At 38.1% G+C, this 16,630-nt stretch overlaps 1 protein-coding gene across 1 annotated transcript in view; it reads right to left on the reverse strand.

The window, feature by feature from the left end:
• Positions 2,559-16,630, reverse strand: part of CGRRF1 (cell growth regulator with ring finger domain 1) — a 28,301-nt gene continuing 14,229 nt past the window's right edge. The window contains exons 2-6 of the mRNA XM_005685880.2: positions 16,345-16,484; positions 13,103-13,280; positions 12,806-12,953; positions 4,244-4,351; positions 2,559-4,024 (exon numbers count right to left, since the gene is read on the reverse strand). Of these exons, the coding sequence (XP_005685937.1) occupies positions 3,710-4,024; positions 4,244-4,351; positions 12,806-12,953; positions 13,103-13,280; positions 16,345-16,484 (889 nt within the window). The 3' untranslated portion in view covers positions 2,559-3,709. The remainder of the gene's footprint in view (positions 4,025-4,243; positions 4,352-12,805; positions 12,954-13,102; positions 13,281-16,344; positions 16,485-16,630) is intronic.

A 16,630-nucleotide genomic window follows, 5' to 3' on the forward strand; every position in this document is an offset into this window, starting at 1 on the left:
TTAACTCTTCATGCATATATTAACTCTCAACTCACATGTAGAAAACTCTCAACAGCCTATAGGTAGGTTCTATTATCACTATTTTTATAGATGAGGAAACTGATCAGAGTGACTGAGGTTGAGTAACTTGTCCAAGGGAGAAGTGGAAGAGCTGGGATAAAAACTCAAGATTTAATGACTTTAGTGTCTGTCATTTTAACCCATCTTTTGAAGGTTTTTTCTGAAAGTGATACAGCAGTGGTGGTGTACAGAACTTGAGAAGGGTGGAAGAGAAATAGCTGTTGGGAGTTCAGTAGAGGGTCCATTAGGAAAACAATAAAGGATTGTTGAGCAGCAGTGAACACCTGGGAGCGACTAAGCAAAGAAGTTTCTTAGTGGACTCTGTTAACTAGTTAGACCACTTGAACTTCTGTGGTAATAGCAGTAAAGAAGCATAATTGAGGTAAGCCAAGTATGTGAATTCCTGGGGCAGGTAGAGTGGAGAGATTAAGAAAGCAAGTTAAGATGATAACATAACATATTTGAAATAGTTAAGCAGGCAACCCAGGAGCAAGTTAATGAATAATTAGAATAGACTCGGGGACCCAGAAACTAGAGGTTGTGATGACAAGAAGGAAGATTCAGGAGAAATATAGGGAAATACAGAAAGGAATTCAGAGTTCAAAATCTAGGTAATGGAGTTCAGGAATTATCCAGTGGAACAGGGCCCATCTGAGGTAGGATTCAATAGAGGAGGCTGCAATGAATCACCTCAACCCACTCTTCCTAAACCCCAGATTATCTATATTGATGCTTCAAATTCCCACAAGCCAAGACAAAACTCTTCATTCCACAATTAGTGGGAAGGCTTTAAAAATACAATAGCTCCAATGGGAAATAATTCAGTGATTTGTGTTGAGCCGTTATGTAACAGTTGTTAAGTTCCTCCCCTAGAGGTGGTTTAGACATTGTTTAGGCATTAAGAACTCTCATAGGTGCCAAGCTGGGAAAAATGGGTCATTGAAAGAGGAGGTGGCTAGTCACCTATTAGATCTGCTTAATGTATCCCTGGTTCAGATTTTCGGAAAGTACCAACTACTCTATATAAACCACTTAGTGCATTTAGTGTTCGTTGCTCAGTCATGTCCGATTCTTTGCACTCCCATAGACGGGGGAGCCTGGTGGGCTGCCGTCCATGGGGTCGCACAGAGTCGGACACGACTGAAGTGACTTAGCAGCAGCAGCAGCAGACTGTAGCCTACCAGGTTCCTCTGTCTATGGGATTCTTCAGGGAAGAGTGGGTTGCCATTTCCTACTCTAGGGGATTTTCCCAATTCAGGGATCGAACTCAGGTCTCCTGCATTGGCAGACAGATTCTTTACCATCTGAGCCACGAGGCAAGCCCTAAATCACATTTCATCTAGTGGTCCAGTCAAATAAGATGCTTTTATAGATGCTCTCACAAGATGTCTCTTATTCATTGCCATTGGCATATTATGGCATAAGCCTCTAAGAGTCAGTGTACTTGTTTTTAATTGATTATTTACCAGATTTCACATATTTATTATTATTGAGGTTAGGAAAAACAATTATTTTAGTTGCAGCAGAGGGGAATGAAGGGCAAATCATCTTTAAGAGCTATGAAAAATGATAGGTGAATGGATAAACAAACTATGGTATGTACATATACCAGAATATTTTTTAGCCTTAAAATAGAAATTCTGAGACATGACACACCTTGAAGATATTATACTTAGTGAAATAAGCTGGACACCAAAGGATAAATATTGTATGATTTCATGCCTATGAAGTACTTAGAATAGCCAAATTCACAGAGACAGAAGACAGAATGGTGGTTGCCTAGGAACTGAAGGGACAGGTAATGAATAAGGAGTTACTGTTTGATGGGTATAGAGCTTCAGTCTAGGATAATGGAAAATGTCTGAAGATGGAAACTGGTGGTGGTCAAACAACAACGTGAAAGTACTTAATGCCACTGAACTGCATACTTAAGAATGGTTAAAATGGTAACTTTTACGTCATATCTATTTTACTACAATAAAAAAAAGTTACGAAAAATAGCATAAGATTGCAGGTGGAATCTACCTAAGATGAGAAAGCAAGCGTGTGTCTAGGACAGTTTAGGTACAAACAGACCTGTAAAGGGAAGCAGGATGATAAGGATGTCAAAATGACCCCTGAGTAGTCCCCTGCAATCGATATACAAAGTGAAGTTCCCAGATGAACTGCTATATAGCTAGCCAACTGCAACAAGGACTGTAGCTTTTGACCACCGGGTTCCAGGCTTAGAACAGGGCTTAAGGAACATCTCAGTCAGGGATGTGCTTCTAATAAGGCATCAATGCTTCTGTTAGAGACAGATGTTTTGAGGTCAGGAGCCTTGTCTGATTCTTTGTAGCTCAGACTCCCAAAAGGTATCTGGCCCCTAGAAGATATTTGTTACCTAGTTATTGAATACAGATGAAATTTGATTTGGTTTATAAAATGAAGAAAAAGTAGTATCTTTTTGAGAGTGCTATATTTGATGGGAATAAAATAATCTTATATAAACACAATGATATAAAGATAAGGCATAATTTTTAATACAAACAGGACAAAATAAGGCTTGGAAATCTCCCTGCATGTCACAGTTTATTTGCCATGATATAATTTCTTAGTGAATTAAAGGTAATTTCCATTGAAGAAACAGGAAGCTCTGTTTTACTTTATTCTTCTTAATCATCTTGGGAAAAGTGGGGAATGGGGCTTTTTTTGACTACCAGGTTCCTCAACTCCTAAGAGGATGTAACATGGGATAAACAAAGTGATTTACTATTCAGAAGGACATGGGGTTAATCTGGCGTTAAAACACACACACACACACTAGAAAAAAATAGTGTTTCTTTTAGTGATTTTTCTGGCTCTGAAACCTCTCCAGTTTTGGATGGATTCTTTATGAAGGAGGAAATCTAAGGTAAGGTATTGAGAGTCTCACAGATCTTCCCTAGTAGGTCACATCCTGCTAATCTAATCATACTTGGCAATAAATTTAATTATCCAAGAAATTTTATTATCCATGTTTTATATATCTGCTTCCTATAAATGAGAATCATTTAAATCTATGATATACTGAGAACAGTCAAGAATTATTTCTTTAATTTAAGAAGCTATATTTAAAAATTAAGATATGTTTATGTGACTATGATTATAAGGAAAATGAGAAACCAAAACAGATGGATGTTTATAAAAACTGATATTTCAGGAAAGGATTTAAAGTTAGAAGCCCTTTCCAACTCTTCTGTAAACTAAGAAACATACAATTATTTTAAGAAGAATTCAGCTTTTACCCAATTGCACTCCAGATTACATCAAAGAAAAAACAGTCTGAAATCTTAAGACTTTTACTTCCTCAAATTTTAGGTGGATTGCTTTTCAGAATTTTTCTAATTGATATTACATGAAATCCTCTAGCTGATAAAAGGCCAAATGTTTATGTTCTTCACAAGAGGTTGAATAGGTTTTTATGCACTGACACAGAGTGGAAGTTCAGTATTTGCCATACTGAACAGCAAGGAATAATTAATTTTCGCCATCCATGTATCGTACAAATATGAAGTTAAAATAGAATTTTCACTGATGGTTAATACTGTAGATCCCATGTTATGATTAATTCCAAGAATGCAGTTTGCATCTTCAGTGGGAAGTGTACTTTTCAGTTGTTATGACATCCTCAGAGACTTTTCAGTTTATCTTGCTCTTTTTGACTGCAAAGTGCAAAAGATTCCCGAACAAACTGCCTACACATTGGGCACTGCTGAAAATACTTAACACAGCCGTCACACAAGCACGTGTGTCTACATGGCAGGAGCACCCAGTTCACAGTCCCATTCTGGCAAACCACACAGTCCTTGCTATTCTCTTCTGGAGGCTCCACTTCACTTTCAGATAGTCCTGCCTTTTCTAGCAAACTTCGGTCTGTGTTTTTTTCTTCTGGAGAAGAATCGCTGGAGGGAGTAGAATTATTATTTGCAGACATGAAAAGTTGCTGAAAATCAAAGAAACAAATGTAAAAATAATTACAAATGACAATTATGCTTCAAATACAGGGGTTATAAGAGCTGCTAAAAACATATGAACTAGCAAATCCAATAAAAGTTAACTTCTATGATAAGTAACTGAAAATATTATTATCTCCTTATAATAGTCATTCTCTGAAACTCTGCAAACAGAAAAGACAAAAGTAAGACTAGAGGGTACAACTTACCTTAAGATCATGAAATTGACCTTGAGCTAGGAGTAAATATTGATATAATATCCTACAGGAGAGTTTATAAGTCTTATCAGGAATATGAATTACTGACACCATGGAAATCTAAAACAGAAATTGAACACCAGTCAGTATTTGATTTCCTTATATTATTTCACAGATATGAGAAAAATATTTCTCAAATAAAAATAAGAGGTTGATAAATTAGAAAACTTATAGTAATATCCTTATATCATAATCACTAGAACCCAGTTATATATATTTTGCCAGAGTTATTTTACTTATCCTCAAATTCACAAATTTAATGTCATCCCAACAAAAATAGCAATTAGTTTTTCATATAGCTACATGAGTTGACTCTACAATTAAAATAAAACATAAGAGCTAGGAAAATACTGGAAAGAAAGCTATGAGAGGGACTAAGTTCAGTCAGATGTTAAAACATACAACAAAGCCTCTAAAATTTTAAAGCACACTACAAAGCCTCTAAAATTAAAACTGTGTGGTACTGGCACATGAATAGATAGCTGGGTGGAACAGAATAAACAGTCCACAAACAGACTTAACCATATATGCAAATATAAAGGTTACATTTTAAATAACTAAACAAAGAGAGTCTTTGTAATAATAAAAAGTACTGGGGCAACTGGATAGCTGTTTGGGAAAACAAAATTAGACTCATAATTGTAAAAAATAAAACTATACAAGTACTAGGGAAAAAACATGAATTTCTTTATAGTTTCAGTGTAGAAAAAGACTTTCTATGACTCCAACCTAGAGGCAGATAAATATGACAAATATAACTACATAAAAAAGTAAAATTTGCATGACATAAAACACTATTAAGTAAAGTCAAAGGATATATGACAAGTTGAAATACATATTCACAATATATACCACAGATATAAGTTAATCTCCTTAACTTATAAAGAACTTTTAAAAAATTGAAGAAAAAGTGAATAAAAATTCTATACAGAAATAGGGCAAAGACATGAACAGGTAATTTACAGAAAGATAAAACATGGTCCTTAGCCATATTAAAAGATGTTCAATTTCACTTATAAGATGATAAATGCAAATTGAAACTTCACTGAGATATCATTTCTTGCTCATCAGATTAACAAAAACTGAATAGCTTATCAGTACACTCTATGGAGAAACCATCATATACTGCTGGAGGAAATGTGTTTTTAAAAAATATACAATTCCAAAGGAACAACTCCATTGGAGGGGAATTTGGCAGTAGGTAACAAGATGACCCTCATTTACTTAGCCTTCAACCACATAACCTCACCAATATTAAACTACAGACACACAAATTATCCAGTGCAAGATTATTTGTTATTACAGAATACTGGAAACCACCTGAATGTCCAACCGCAGGAGATTGGTCAAATAACTATGGCATTAATGCATGTATACCCTACATACAATAGAGTGCTAGGCAGCTGTTTTTTAAAAAAAATGAGGAAGATCTCTATGAACTGATCTGGAGTGATTTCCAGGAGATATAAAGTAAAAAAAGTGAGAACATGCATAGTGTAGTGTTTCCTACTTTTTACATAAGAAAGAAAGGACAATGAAAATCGATAGATATCTATATTTTCTTACCATTAGAATAAGAAACATAGGAAGGATAAGCCAGAAAACAATGAACTTGGGGATGATAGCATCATCTGAGTATACTTCTTTACGTAGGTTTTTTACTTTTGAGAGAACTAATCCGAGGAATTTATGGACACTGTTTTTGACGATAAATCCTCAGTTTGGGGTAGGAAATAAGGAAAGGGTAGTTTGAGGACTCAAATAATCAAATTCAGTAATGAATTATAAACCACTGGGAGGAAAAGGAATTTATGAAGCTGTGAGATAACAAATAGATAATTAAAGAGATAAATCAGAGGTCTCTTACTTGTAATAGAAGGCAGAGGGCTGAATGCAGGGCTGAAGTTGGAAAATAATCATTTTGCAACCATCATGGTGAAGATGAACTCTGATAAGAATCATTAATGGATATTAAATCCAAGGGGAGATTTTGATAAAGAACAAGATATTTGTATGGTCTTAAAGTGCCTTTTCACACACTGCCTATTATTTGCAAGGGAGGGAGAAAAAGAAAAGGAAACAATGGGAAATTAGATAATACCTTGACTGAGAGATCAAAATTAACATCGCCAATGAGGGAAAAGAACCTCCCATTCTTCTATAGGCAATGCTCTGAAAAGCAAACATTATCACCTGCCTGGTACACTGGCTGAAAATGCTTAACTTCAATATAATCATGATGAAACATCAGACAAAATGAGGAATGTCCTGTTTTACAAAAACAGTGTGTGCATGTGACTGTATTCCTCAAAAATGCTAATGTCATAAAAGACAAAAAAAAGGCTATGGAAATGTTTCAGGTTAAAGTAGGTTAAAAATACATGACAAATATAATTTTTCACTCTAAACTACAATATGTACTGGAAGGAAAGACATGTTGTAAACAATACTGTTAGATAGGCTGACAAATTGGAATGCAGGTAATAGATTGGATAAAGTATTGTATCAATGTTAGATTTATAAAGTAGATAACTACATCATAGTCACTTAAGAGAAGACACTTATTATTAGGAAACACACACTGAGGTACTTGGATGTAAAGAATCATCATGTATACAACTTATTCTCAATTCATTAAAATATATATATACATACACATACATGTTGTTTGTTGGTGTTTTTAGCCACCAAGTCATGTCTGACTATTCTGCAAACTTATGGACTCTAGCCCGTCAGGCTCCTCTGATTATGGCAAGAATACTGGAGTGGGTTGCCATTTTCTTCTCCAGCAGATCTTCCCAACCCAGGGATCAAACCTGTATCTCCTGCATTGGTAGGTGGATGCTTTACCACTGAGATAGCACGTAAGCCCATATATACATATACATATGGGCAAGTAATGAAAATGGGGCAAATGTTAACAATTAAATCTGGGTAAAGGGTGTATTAAAAGACGCTTACTCCTTGGAAGAAAAGGTATGACCAACCTAGACAGCATATTCAAAAGCAGAGACATTACTTTGCCAACTAAGGTCCATCTAGCCAAGGCTATGGTTTTTCCAGTGGTCATGTATGGATGTGAGAGTTGGACTGTGGAGAAAGCTGAGCGCCAAAGAACTGATGCTCTTGAACTGTGGTGTTGGAGAAGACTCTTGGGAGTCCCTTGGACTGCAAGGAGGTCCAACCAGTCCATCCTAAAGGAGATCAGCCCTGGGTGTTCTTTGGAAGGAATGATACTAAAGCTGAAACTCCAGTACTTTGGCCACCTCATGCGAAGAGATGACTCATTGGAAAAGGCTCTGATGCTGAGAAGGATTGGGGGCAGGAGGAGAAGGGGACAATAGAGGATGAGATGGCTGGATGGTATCACTGACTCAATGGACTTGAGTCTGAGTGAACTTTGGGAGTTGGTGATGGACAGGGAGGCCTGGCGTGCTGCAATTCATGGGACTGCAAAGAGTCGGACACGACTGAGCGACTGAACTGAACTGAACTGAGAGATAAGAGATGGAGAAGCTAGGATTAACAGGAAGGATAGGAGGGAGCCTGCTGATAAGAACAGAGGACACAGAGAAGGACCCAGGCAGGTAAGTACAAAGAGAGAACAGGATGGCTGACCCATAGAGCCAGTACCCAGCTGCCCTGTGGGAATAAGCCTCCCCCGAGCACTACAGGGCCAGGAGACTTCACTCCAGTTGGACCAGGGGTGTGAGAGCAAATCTTTCCCCATTTACAATGCCACTGAACTTTACACTGAGAAGTGGTTAGAATGGTCAGTTTTATATGTATTTCACCACAAACACACACACACATACTCCTCTGTTTAGATGGAGGAGGAAAGTTGGAAAATAAGGAAGAGTTTGAGAATTCATGTTGACAAAGAGCAGCAGCAGTGAGGGGGAAAGGAACCACAGGGGAAGCTGAGAAGAAGGTGACAGGTGTGACCTGTCACCAGTAATAGGGGAGCTTAGAAGAGATGGGGGGCGGGGGGACATGGTGGAGAGAGAAGGGCTATCTTGCCCAGGTAGGTGGGGTAAAGGACAGAAAGGCTGGAAATATGAAGCACCCACCTCAGCACATCTTATTTCCTTCAGTGGAGAAGAGAGGAGGGCCACAGGAGCACGAAAGGAGATAGAGACAAGAGCTCTTCTGTAGACTATCCAGGAGCTTAGCTGTGGGGCTATAAGTGGCTCACTAATTGATTCGTATGACTTTTTTTTTTTTTTTTTCACTGAACAAATTTACTGAGTACCCATTGAATTCTAGGTACTGTTAGATCCTGGAAATAAACTGGTTAGTATGACTTTTATTTGGAAAAAACAAACTGACTTCAGGTCAGTGGAACTTCAAATTAATATCCCCCTTCAAAAAAACTACACAGGCATAACTACACTGAGCAGGGTCTACATCTCCCAGTTAGGGTCTGCACCTTCCAAAGCTCAATGCATGCTTGTTTCATGGAGATAATCCTGCTAAACCAAAGGATGCTGGCACAGGACTACAAAGGCTCAAAATCAAGCCCTGGTTCCATCTCTTATTTCGTGAATGGCTGGGATTTTTCTTCAAACTCTTTCAGTGTTTATAAGAAGGATATTTGCCCTAACATACAAGGTTGTTGGAAGGAATACATAAGTTACTGGTGGTGAATGTACTTTGTATGTTACAAAGTGTCATAAAAAAGTTACCATATCTGTATTAATCAATATATCTATTTCAAGCACTTCAGAAAAGTAGCAAATTGGTTATAAAGGCATTCTCATCATGACAAGATTTTACCAAAAGTTTATTTCATGCACCACAAGCTTCTACTGTACTTAGAGGAATGTCAGGCTTAGGGCCTTTTAGATCTCTAACATGCTTTTATCTTCCTAATCGGGATAAACTACTGGACTAAACTGTGGTCCATTGGAGAAGGGAATGGCAAACCACTTCAGTATTCTTGCCTTGAGAACCCCATGAACAGTATGAAAAGGCAAAATGATAGGATACTGAAAGAGGAACTCCCCAGGTCAGTAGGTGCCCAATATCCTACTGGAGATCAGCGGAGAAATAACTCCAGAAAGAATGAAGGGATGGAGCCAAAGCAAAAACAATACCCAGCTGTGGATGTGACTGGTGATAGAAGCAAGGTCTGATGCTGTAAAGAGCAATATTGCATAGGAACCTGGAATGTCAGGTCCCTGAATCAAGGCAAATTGGAAGTGGGCAAACAAGAGATGGCAAGGATGAATGTCAGCATTCTAGGAATCAGCAAACTAAAATGGACTGGAATGGGTGAATTTAACTCAGATGACCATTATATCTACTACTGTGGGCAGCAATCCCTCAGAAGAAATGGAGTAGCCATCATGGTCAATGAAAGAGTCCGAAATGCAGTACTTGGATGCAATCTCAAAAATGAAAGAATGATCTCTGTTCGTTTCCAAGGCAAACCATTCAATATCACAGTTATCCAAGTCTATCCCCAATCAGTAATGCTGAAGAAGCTGAAGTTGAACGGTTCTATGAAGACCTACAAGACCTTTTAGAACTAACACCCAAAAAAGATGTCCTTTTCATTATGGGGGACTGGAATGCAAAAGCAGGAAGTCAAGAAACACCTGGAGTAACAGGCAAATTTGGCCTTGGAATGCAGAATGAAGTAGGGCAAAGACTAGTAGAGTTTTGCCAAGAAAATGCACTGGTCATAGCAAACACCCTCTTCCAACAACACAAGAGAAGACTCTACACATGGACATCACCAGATGGTCAACACCGAAATCAGATTGATTATATTCTTTGCAGCCAAAGATGGAGAAGCTCTATACAGTCAACAAAAACAAGACCAGGAGCTGACTGTGGCTCAGATCATGAACTCCTTATTACCAAATTCAGACTTAAATTGAAGAAAGTAGGGAAAACCACTAGACCATTCAGGTATGACCTAAATCAAATCCCTTATGATTATATAGTGGAAGTGAGAAATAGATTTAAGGGCCTAGATCTGATAGATAGAGTGCCTGATGAACTATGGAATGAGGTTCGTGACATTGTACAGGAGACAGGGATCAAAACCATCCCCATGGAAAAGAAATGCAAAAAGCAAAATGGCTGTCTGGGGAGGCCTTACAAATAGCTGTGAAAAGAGAGGCGAAAAGCAAAGGAGAAAAGGAAAGACATAAGCATCTGAATGCAGAGTTCCAAAGAATAGCAAGAAGAGATAAGAAAGCCTTCTTCAGTGATCAATGCAAAGAAATAGAGGAAAACAAATGGGAAAGACTAGAGATCTCTTCAAGAAAATTAGAGATACCAAGGGAACATTTCATGCAAAGATGGGCTCGATAAAGGACAGAAATGGTATGGACCTAACAGAAGCAGAAGATATTAAGAAGAGATGGCAAGAATACACGGAAGAACTGTACAAAAAAGATCTTCACAACCCGGATAATCATGATGGTGTAATCACTCATCTAGAGCCAGACATCCTGGAATGTGAAGTCAAGTGGGCCTTAGAAAGCATCACTACGAACAAAGCTAGTAGAAGTGATGGAATTCCAGTTGAGCTATTTCAAATCCTGAAAGATGATGCTGTGAAAGTGCTGCACTCAATATGCCAGCAAATTTGGAAAACTCAGCAGTGGCCACAGGACTGGAAAAGGTCAGTTTTCATTCCAATTCCAAAGAAAGGCAATGCCAAAGAATGCTCAAACTACCGCACAATTGCACTCATCTCACACGCTAGTAAAGTAATGCTCAAAATTCTCCAAGCAAGGCTTCAGCAATACATGAACCGTGAACTCCCTGATGTTCAAGCTGGTTTTAGAAAAGGCAGAGGAACCAGAGATCAAACTGCCAACATCTGATGGATCATGGAAAAAGCAAGAGAGTTCCAGAAAAACATCTATTTCTGCTTTATTGACTATGCCAAAGCCTTTGACTGTGTGGATCACAAGAAACTGTGGAAAATGCTGAGAGAGATGGGAATACCAGACCACCTGACCTGCCTCTTGAGAAATCTGTATGCAGGTCAGGAAGCAACAGTTAGAACTGGACATGGAACAACAGACTGGTTCCAAATAGGAAAAGGAGTATGTCAAGGCTGTATATTGTCACCCTGCTTATTTAACTTATATGCAGAGTACACCATGAGAAACGCTGGACTGGAAGAAACACAAGCTGGAGTCAAGATTGCCGGGAGAAATATCAATCACCTCAGAAATGCAGATGACACCACCCTTATGGCAGAAAGTGAAGAGGAACTCAAAAGCCTCTTGATGAAAGTGAAAGAGGAGAGTGAAAAGGTTGGCTTAAAGCTCAACATTCAGAAAACGAAGATCATGGCATCTGGTCCCATCACTTCATGGGAAATAGATGGGGAAACAGTGGAAACAGTGTCAGACTTTATTTTTCTGGGCTCCAAAATCAGTGCAGATGGTGACTGCAGCCATGAAATTAAAAGACTCTTTCTCCTTGGAAGAAAAGTTATGACCAACCTAGATAGCATATTCAAGAGCAGAGACATTACTTTGCCAACTAAGGTCCGTCTAGTCAAGGCTATGGTTTTTCCTGTGGTCATGTATGGATGTGAGAATTGGACTGTGAAGAAAGCTGAGTGCTGAAGAACTGATGCTTTTGAACTGTGGTGTTGGAGAAGACTCTTGAGAGTCCCTTGGACTGCAAGGAGATCCAACCAGTCCATTCTGAAGATCAGGCCTGGGTGTTCTTTGGAAGGAATGATGCTAAAGCTGAAACTCCAGTACTTTGGCCACCTCATGTGAAGAGTTGACTCACTGGAAAGGACTCTGATGCTGGGAGGGATTGGGGGCAGGAGGAGAAGGGGACGACCGAGGATGAGATGGCTGGATGGCATCACTGACTCAATGGACGTGAATCTGAGTGACCTCCGGGAGATGGTGATGGACAGGGAGGCCTGGCGTGCTGCGATTCATGGGGTCGCAAAGAGTTGGACACGACTAAGCGACTGAACTGACTGAACTGACTGGACTAAAGAAATAGCACATAATGAGAAAAGATGATTACAATAATTACTGAAAATATAGGGATCAAAGACATATAAGATGTAGGTGCAACAGGGGCTGTGATGGAAACAAGATGACTGCAAGCATGCAGAGAAAAGAGTGGACACTGTCTTAAAATGGAGCCCTTCAGATCATTACAATAGTTATTTATCTGGTGCTAAAAATGCCAGGAATAAACATTCTCCCTAACAGCCTTCTTCTATGTGGCAAATACCACAGAATACAGAATGAGGAAATTAACATAATTCAACTCTGTCTTTTATTTTCTAAATATAATCATATTCCTGAAACCCATATGGGAAACCACAAGTCACACTCTGAAGAAGCAATACACATAAAAAAACTTACAGGAGTACTTCCCGTACGTTCATTTTCCAAGAAAAATGTGTCCAGGCCACAGAAATTAAAATAAATCTTACTCTAGCTCACCAAATAATTAAGACCCATCAATCAAATCACTTAAAAGTAATGCTTCCAGAATTTTAAAATTACTTACAATGTCATAAATTTCTCGGTCATCCTTATCAGCTAGGGTCAATAGCGCTACCAAAGGATAGCGAGATCTTGGCACTGTACCAAAGTCTTCAATTTTAGTATCTCTTGGTAACTGGCAATATATTTCTTCTTTGCTATCCTTTTTAATACTTTTTGAAGATGTAAAGGTAAATTGCCACTATAACCAAAGAATACAATATACCAAAAGGAGTAAAAACTTAGCAATGCAATTTTATTCATAGAAAGTTTTAAGTCTAGAATTTTCATGTGCTAATGGATGTATCAAATAAAAGGATACAAATACTGCTCTTGATAGAGATATTCACTATACAGAGCATCTTCTAATGCTCGCGGAGTGCTTATTCGGAAGCAATAAAAGTGCTTCTGCAGAGCTTCATATAATTTTTGAACACTGCACCCCCAGTAACATGTAAGGAGGCTATCTTCAAGGCAATCTGTTGTCAAAGTTATGCCAGCTGTAGAAAACAAATGAGACAAAGAGAAGAAAATTACCTAATATAATTTCTATTACAATTATACACAGTGAGTAACAAAAGCTTCCTTTTGGATGCTGGCCAGGCTGATGGCAGTTAAAGGAACTCATTAAAGGGTATGTGTCTATAAATGAAGGAAATGGTCTCTGAAACAAAAGATATAAAAACTTCAATGTCTACACAATTTTGAAGTGCTCTCAGTAATATTTCATACTTAGCCTTGGAAGTTGTAATTTTTTTTTGTGACTTCAAGACTCTGCCCACACAGATTTAAAAGACTGAAATATAGTTCACTATTGATAACCTACTGCTCTAACAGTATATATAATCCTCACTACAAGAACTAATAGAGCTGTCTCCCAAAGTGCAGGTGTACAACCCAGGGGGCCACAAGATGATCAGCAGAATAGAAAAAACATTAAAAAGAAATTGAGCTGTATTAATACGAACACACTCAGCGACAACACTAATATACTCTTGTCATCCAATTAATGTCCCATGTAATACGCAAAATATGAGGAAAGAGTGGAGATTCCAAAACATGGAGGGTTGACAGTGATGCCCTCACTCATTTGCTTATTGCCTTCACTTATTTGCTCTCAGCATAATAAAAGATATTATAATTTAAGTAAACCTGATTATGTAGATATATAAGTTATAAGTGAACATACAATTATCTTTTCTAAATTAAAATTTTTTTATTGGAGAGTAATTGCTTTATGCACATACATATATCACATACTACATATCTTATGTAGTTTTACCTATTAACACTTACATGGAACTGTATGCCAGCTGTATGATTTTTTTCCCCTTGCCCATGGCAGTTGTAGCAATATCAAGTTCAAGGGCAGCAACATTCACTTCTCATACTGTTGACAGTGCAAGCTGCAACGTCTAGTGCTCAGTGGCCATGGCATACTTACCAGAGCGAAAGGGCATGGTTTTGGTCATTGTTCCTGGCTGAACAGCCTTGGTATCTGATCCTGGCTCTCCAAACCTACTGGCAATTCTGTAAACTATGCAATGTCCTTTATTGGAATAATTTCTGTTGTTTGTAAATAGGAATTTTTATTGATTCATTTTCTATTTCTTAAAGGGTGATCTCCTTGGGGAAGGAGCTACATAGACACAAGCAGATGCTCTAGAGGACATCAAAAACTGAGTTTTTCATTTTTCTTCTCAGTTTAGTAGTGTGTACACACAGGCTCAGATTCTGAATATGTACAGTAGCAGCAACATAGAGCAATTTCTAATCATAGTTAAGCAAAAATCTTAATTGGCAGGAATTTCACATAGGTAATTGGAACAGAATTTGATTTCAAATTTTTATATAATTCCAAACATCAGGTATTGATTCAAGAATAGAAAATTCAATTAGCTATGTTTTTCAAGTAGCTGAAGAAAAACATTCCATTAATACAAATTACATACATATATTAAAATCACACATATTTTCCTCTGTTTCACCTAAGAACCACACTACATGAAGCAAGATAAAAAATCTGGAAGTAGACAGGAGAGGAAAAAACAGAAAAGGCATATTAAAAAATAGGTAGAAAAAGGAAAAAATGGACTATAGAAAAGAATTTCTTAATATATTACTAGCAAAAATGTGAAAAGATATATGTTTATAGCCCTGCTGCTGCTGCTGCTGCTAAGTTGCTTCAGTCGTGTCTGACTCTGTGCGACCCCATAGATGGCAGCCCACCAGGCTCCCCCATCCCTGGGAATCTCCAGGCAAGAACACTGGAGCGGGTGGTTATATCAAAATGCTGAAAGCCACACAAGGAGATTAAATGAATAAAATATGGAACACTTTATAATGAAGTACTATGACTCTTTAAAAAGAATTGAGTCATATCATAATATCTGTATATACTACCAACTCTTTGTGACCCATGGACTGTAGCCAGCCAGGCTCCTCTGTCCATGGAATTCTCCAGGCAAAAGTACTGGAGTGGGTTACCATTCTCTTCTCCAGGGAATCTTCCCAACCCAGGGATTGAACCCAGGTCTCCCACACTGCAGGCAGATTCTTTACAGTCTGAGCCACCAGGGAAGCCCAACAAACTACTTACTGATTCTCTAACATATTTTTCTGCTTATATCTCAGTGCTATGCTCATGCTTCTCCTTCTACCTAGAAGTTCTTCCAACCTCCCTAAATAAACACCTACTTATCTCAAGACTCTACTCTAAAAACAAAAGAAAAGAAAGAAAGTGGGTGGGGGAAGAAAAGAAAAATAAGAGACAGATAGAACATTTCTCTTTATGAAGCTTTTCCTGCATACACCTCCTAAAACTTAACCCTTTCTTTCGTTTACTCCAGTGTTTCCTAGATAATGGGCTTCCCTGGTAGCTCAGACAGTAAAGCGTCTACCTGCAATGTGGGAGACCCGGGTTCAATCCCTGGGTCGGGAAGATCCCTGGAGAAGGAAATGGCAGTCCACTCCAGTATCCTTGCCCGGAGAATCCCATGGACGGAAGAGCCTGGTAGGCTATAGTCCACGGGGGTCACAAAGAGTCAGACATGACTGAGCTACTTCACTTTACTTTCCTAGATAATCTTGCAGACAACTTATCTTCCCAAGTACAGAAACAAACAACTGCCATGTATTGTTACTACCACGTATTGTTACCATTTAATATCAAAATACCAGAATTTCAGATGAAATGATGGTTGTTCTTCAGGAGGGTAGCAACATTAATTAGCTCTACTTCTCCTCCATTGCTTTGCTTTTCTCTCTACACTGAAGACCAATGAAAATGGCATAGCATCCTAAAAAGACGTCTCTTATTAACTCCTGTGACACTTTATCCTTCTCGTATAAATGCCTTCATTTACTAGTTGATAACCTCCTTAGGAGCAAGATTTGTGAATTACTAGTTGTTGTATCTCAGGTATGCAGCATAGCTCCTAGAACAGAATAGGTGCTCAACAAATGTTTGCTGGGTCTGAGGAAGAGAAAGCAATAGAGAAAGAAAATTAAAGGGCTAAGAAAGGGTCACAGAAAGAGAAAAATCTTTGGAAAATAGCCACCAACTTGTAATTGAAGCTGAAGATGGATTGGTGATCTCTAAGCCAAAAGGATTCTTGACTTGTCTCATTTGTTTTTTGAAAACTCTTGTGTTGAACTGGGTCTCTTCTGAATTTCTCAGAATTACTGGAACATCCCAACCAAACCTGAAGAAAGGTAAAAATAAAATAAAGCATAACTTTAACAAATACTGAGACTTTCTGTGATACGTAAAGTATTTTATATTTTGTTAGTTACTCCTTTTAACCTAAGTATCAGAAAATTTACATTATATTGAAGAAGTAATCCAAAA

Source organism: Capra hircus, chromosome 10 (genome assembly GCF_001704415.2).
Source record: "Capra hircus breed San Clemente chromosome 10, ASM170441v1, whole genome shotgun sequence".
Taxonomy (NCBI): domain Eukaryota; kingdom Metazoa; phylum Chordata; class Mammalia; order Artiodactyla; family Bovidae; genus Capra; species Capra hircus.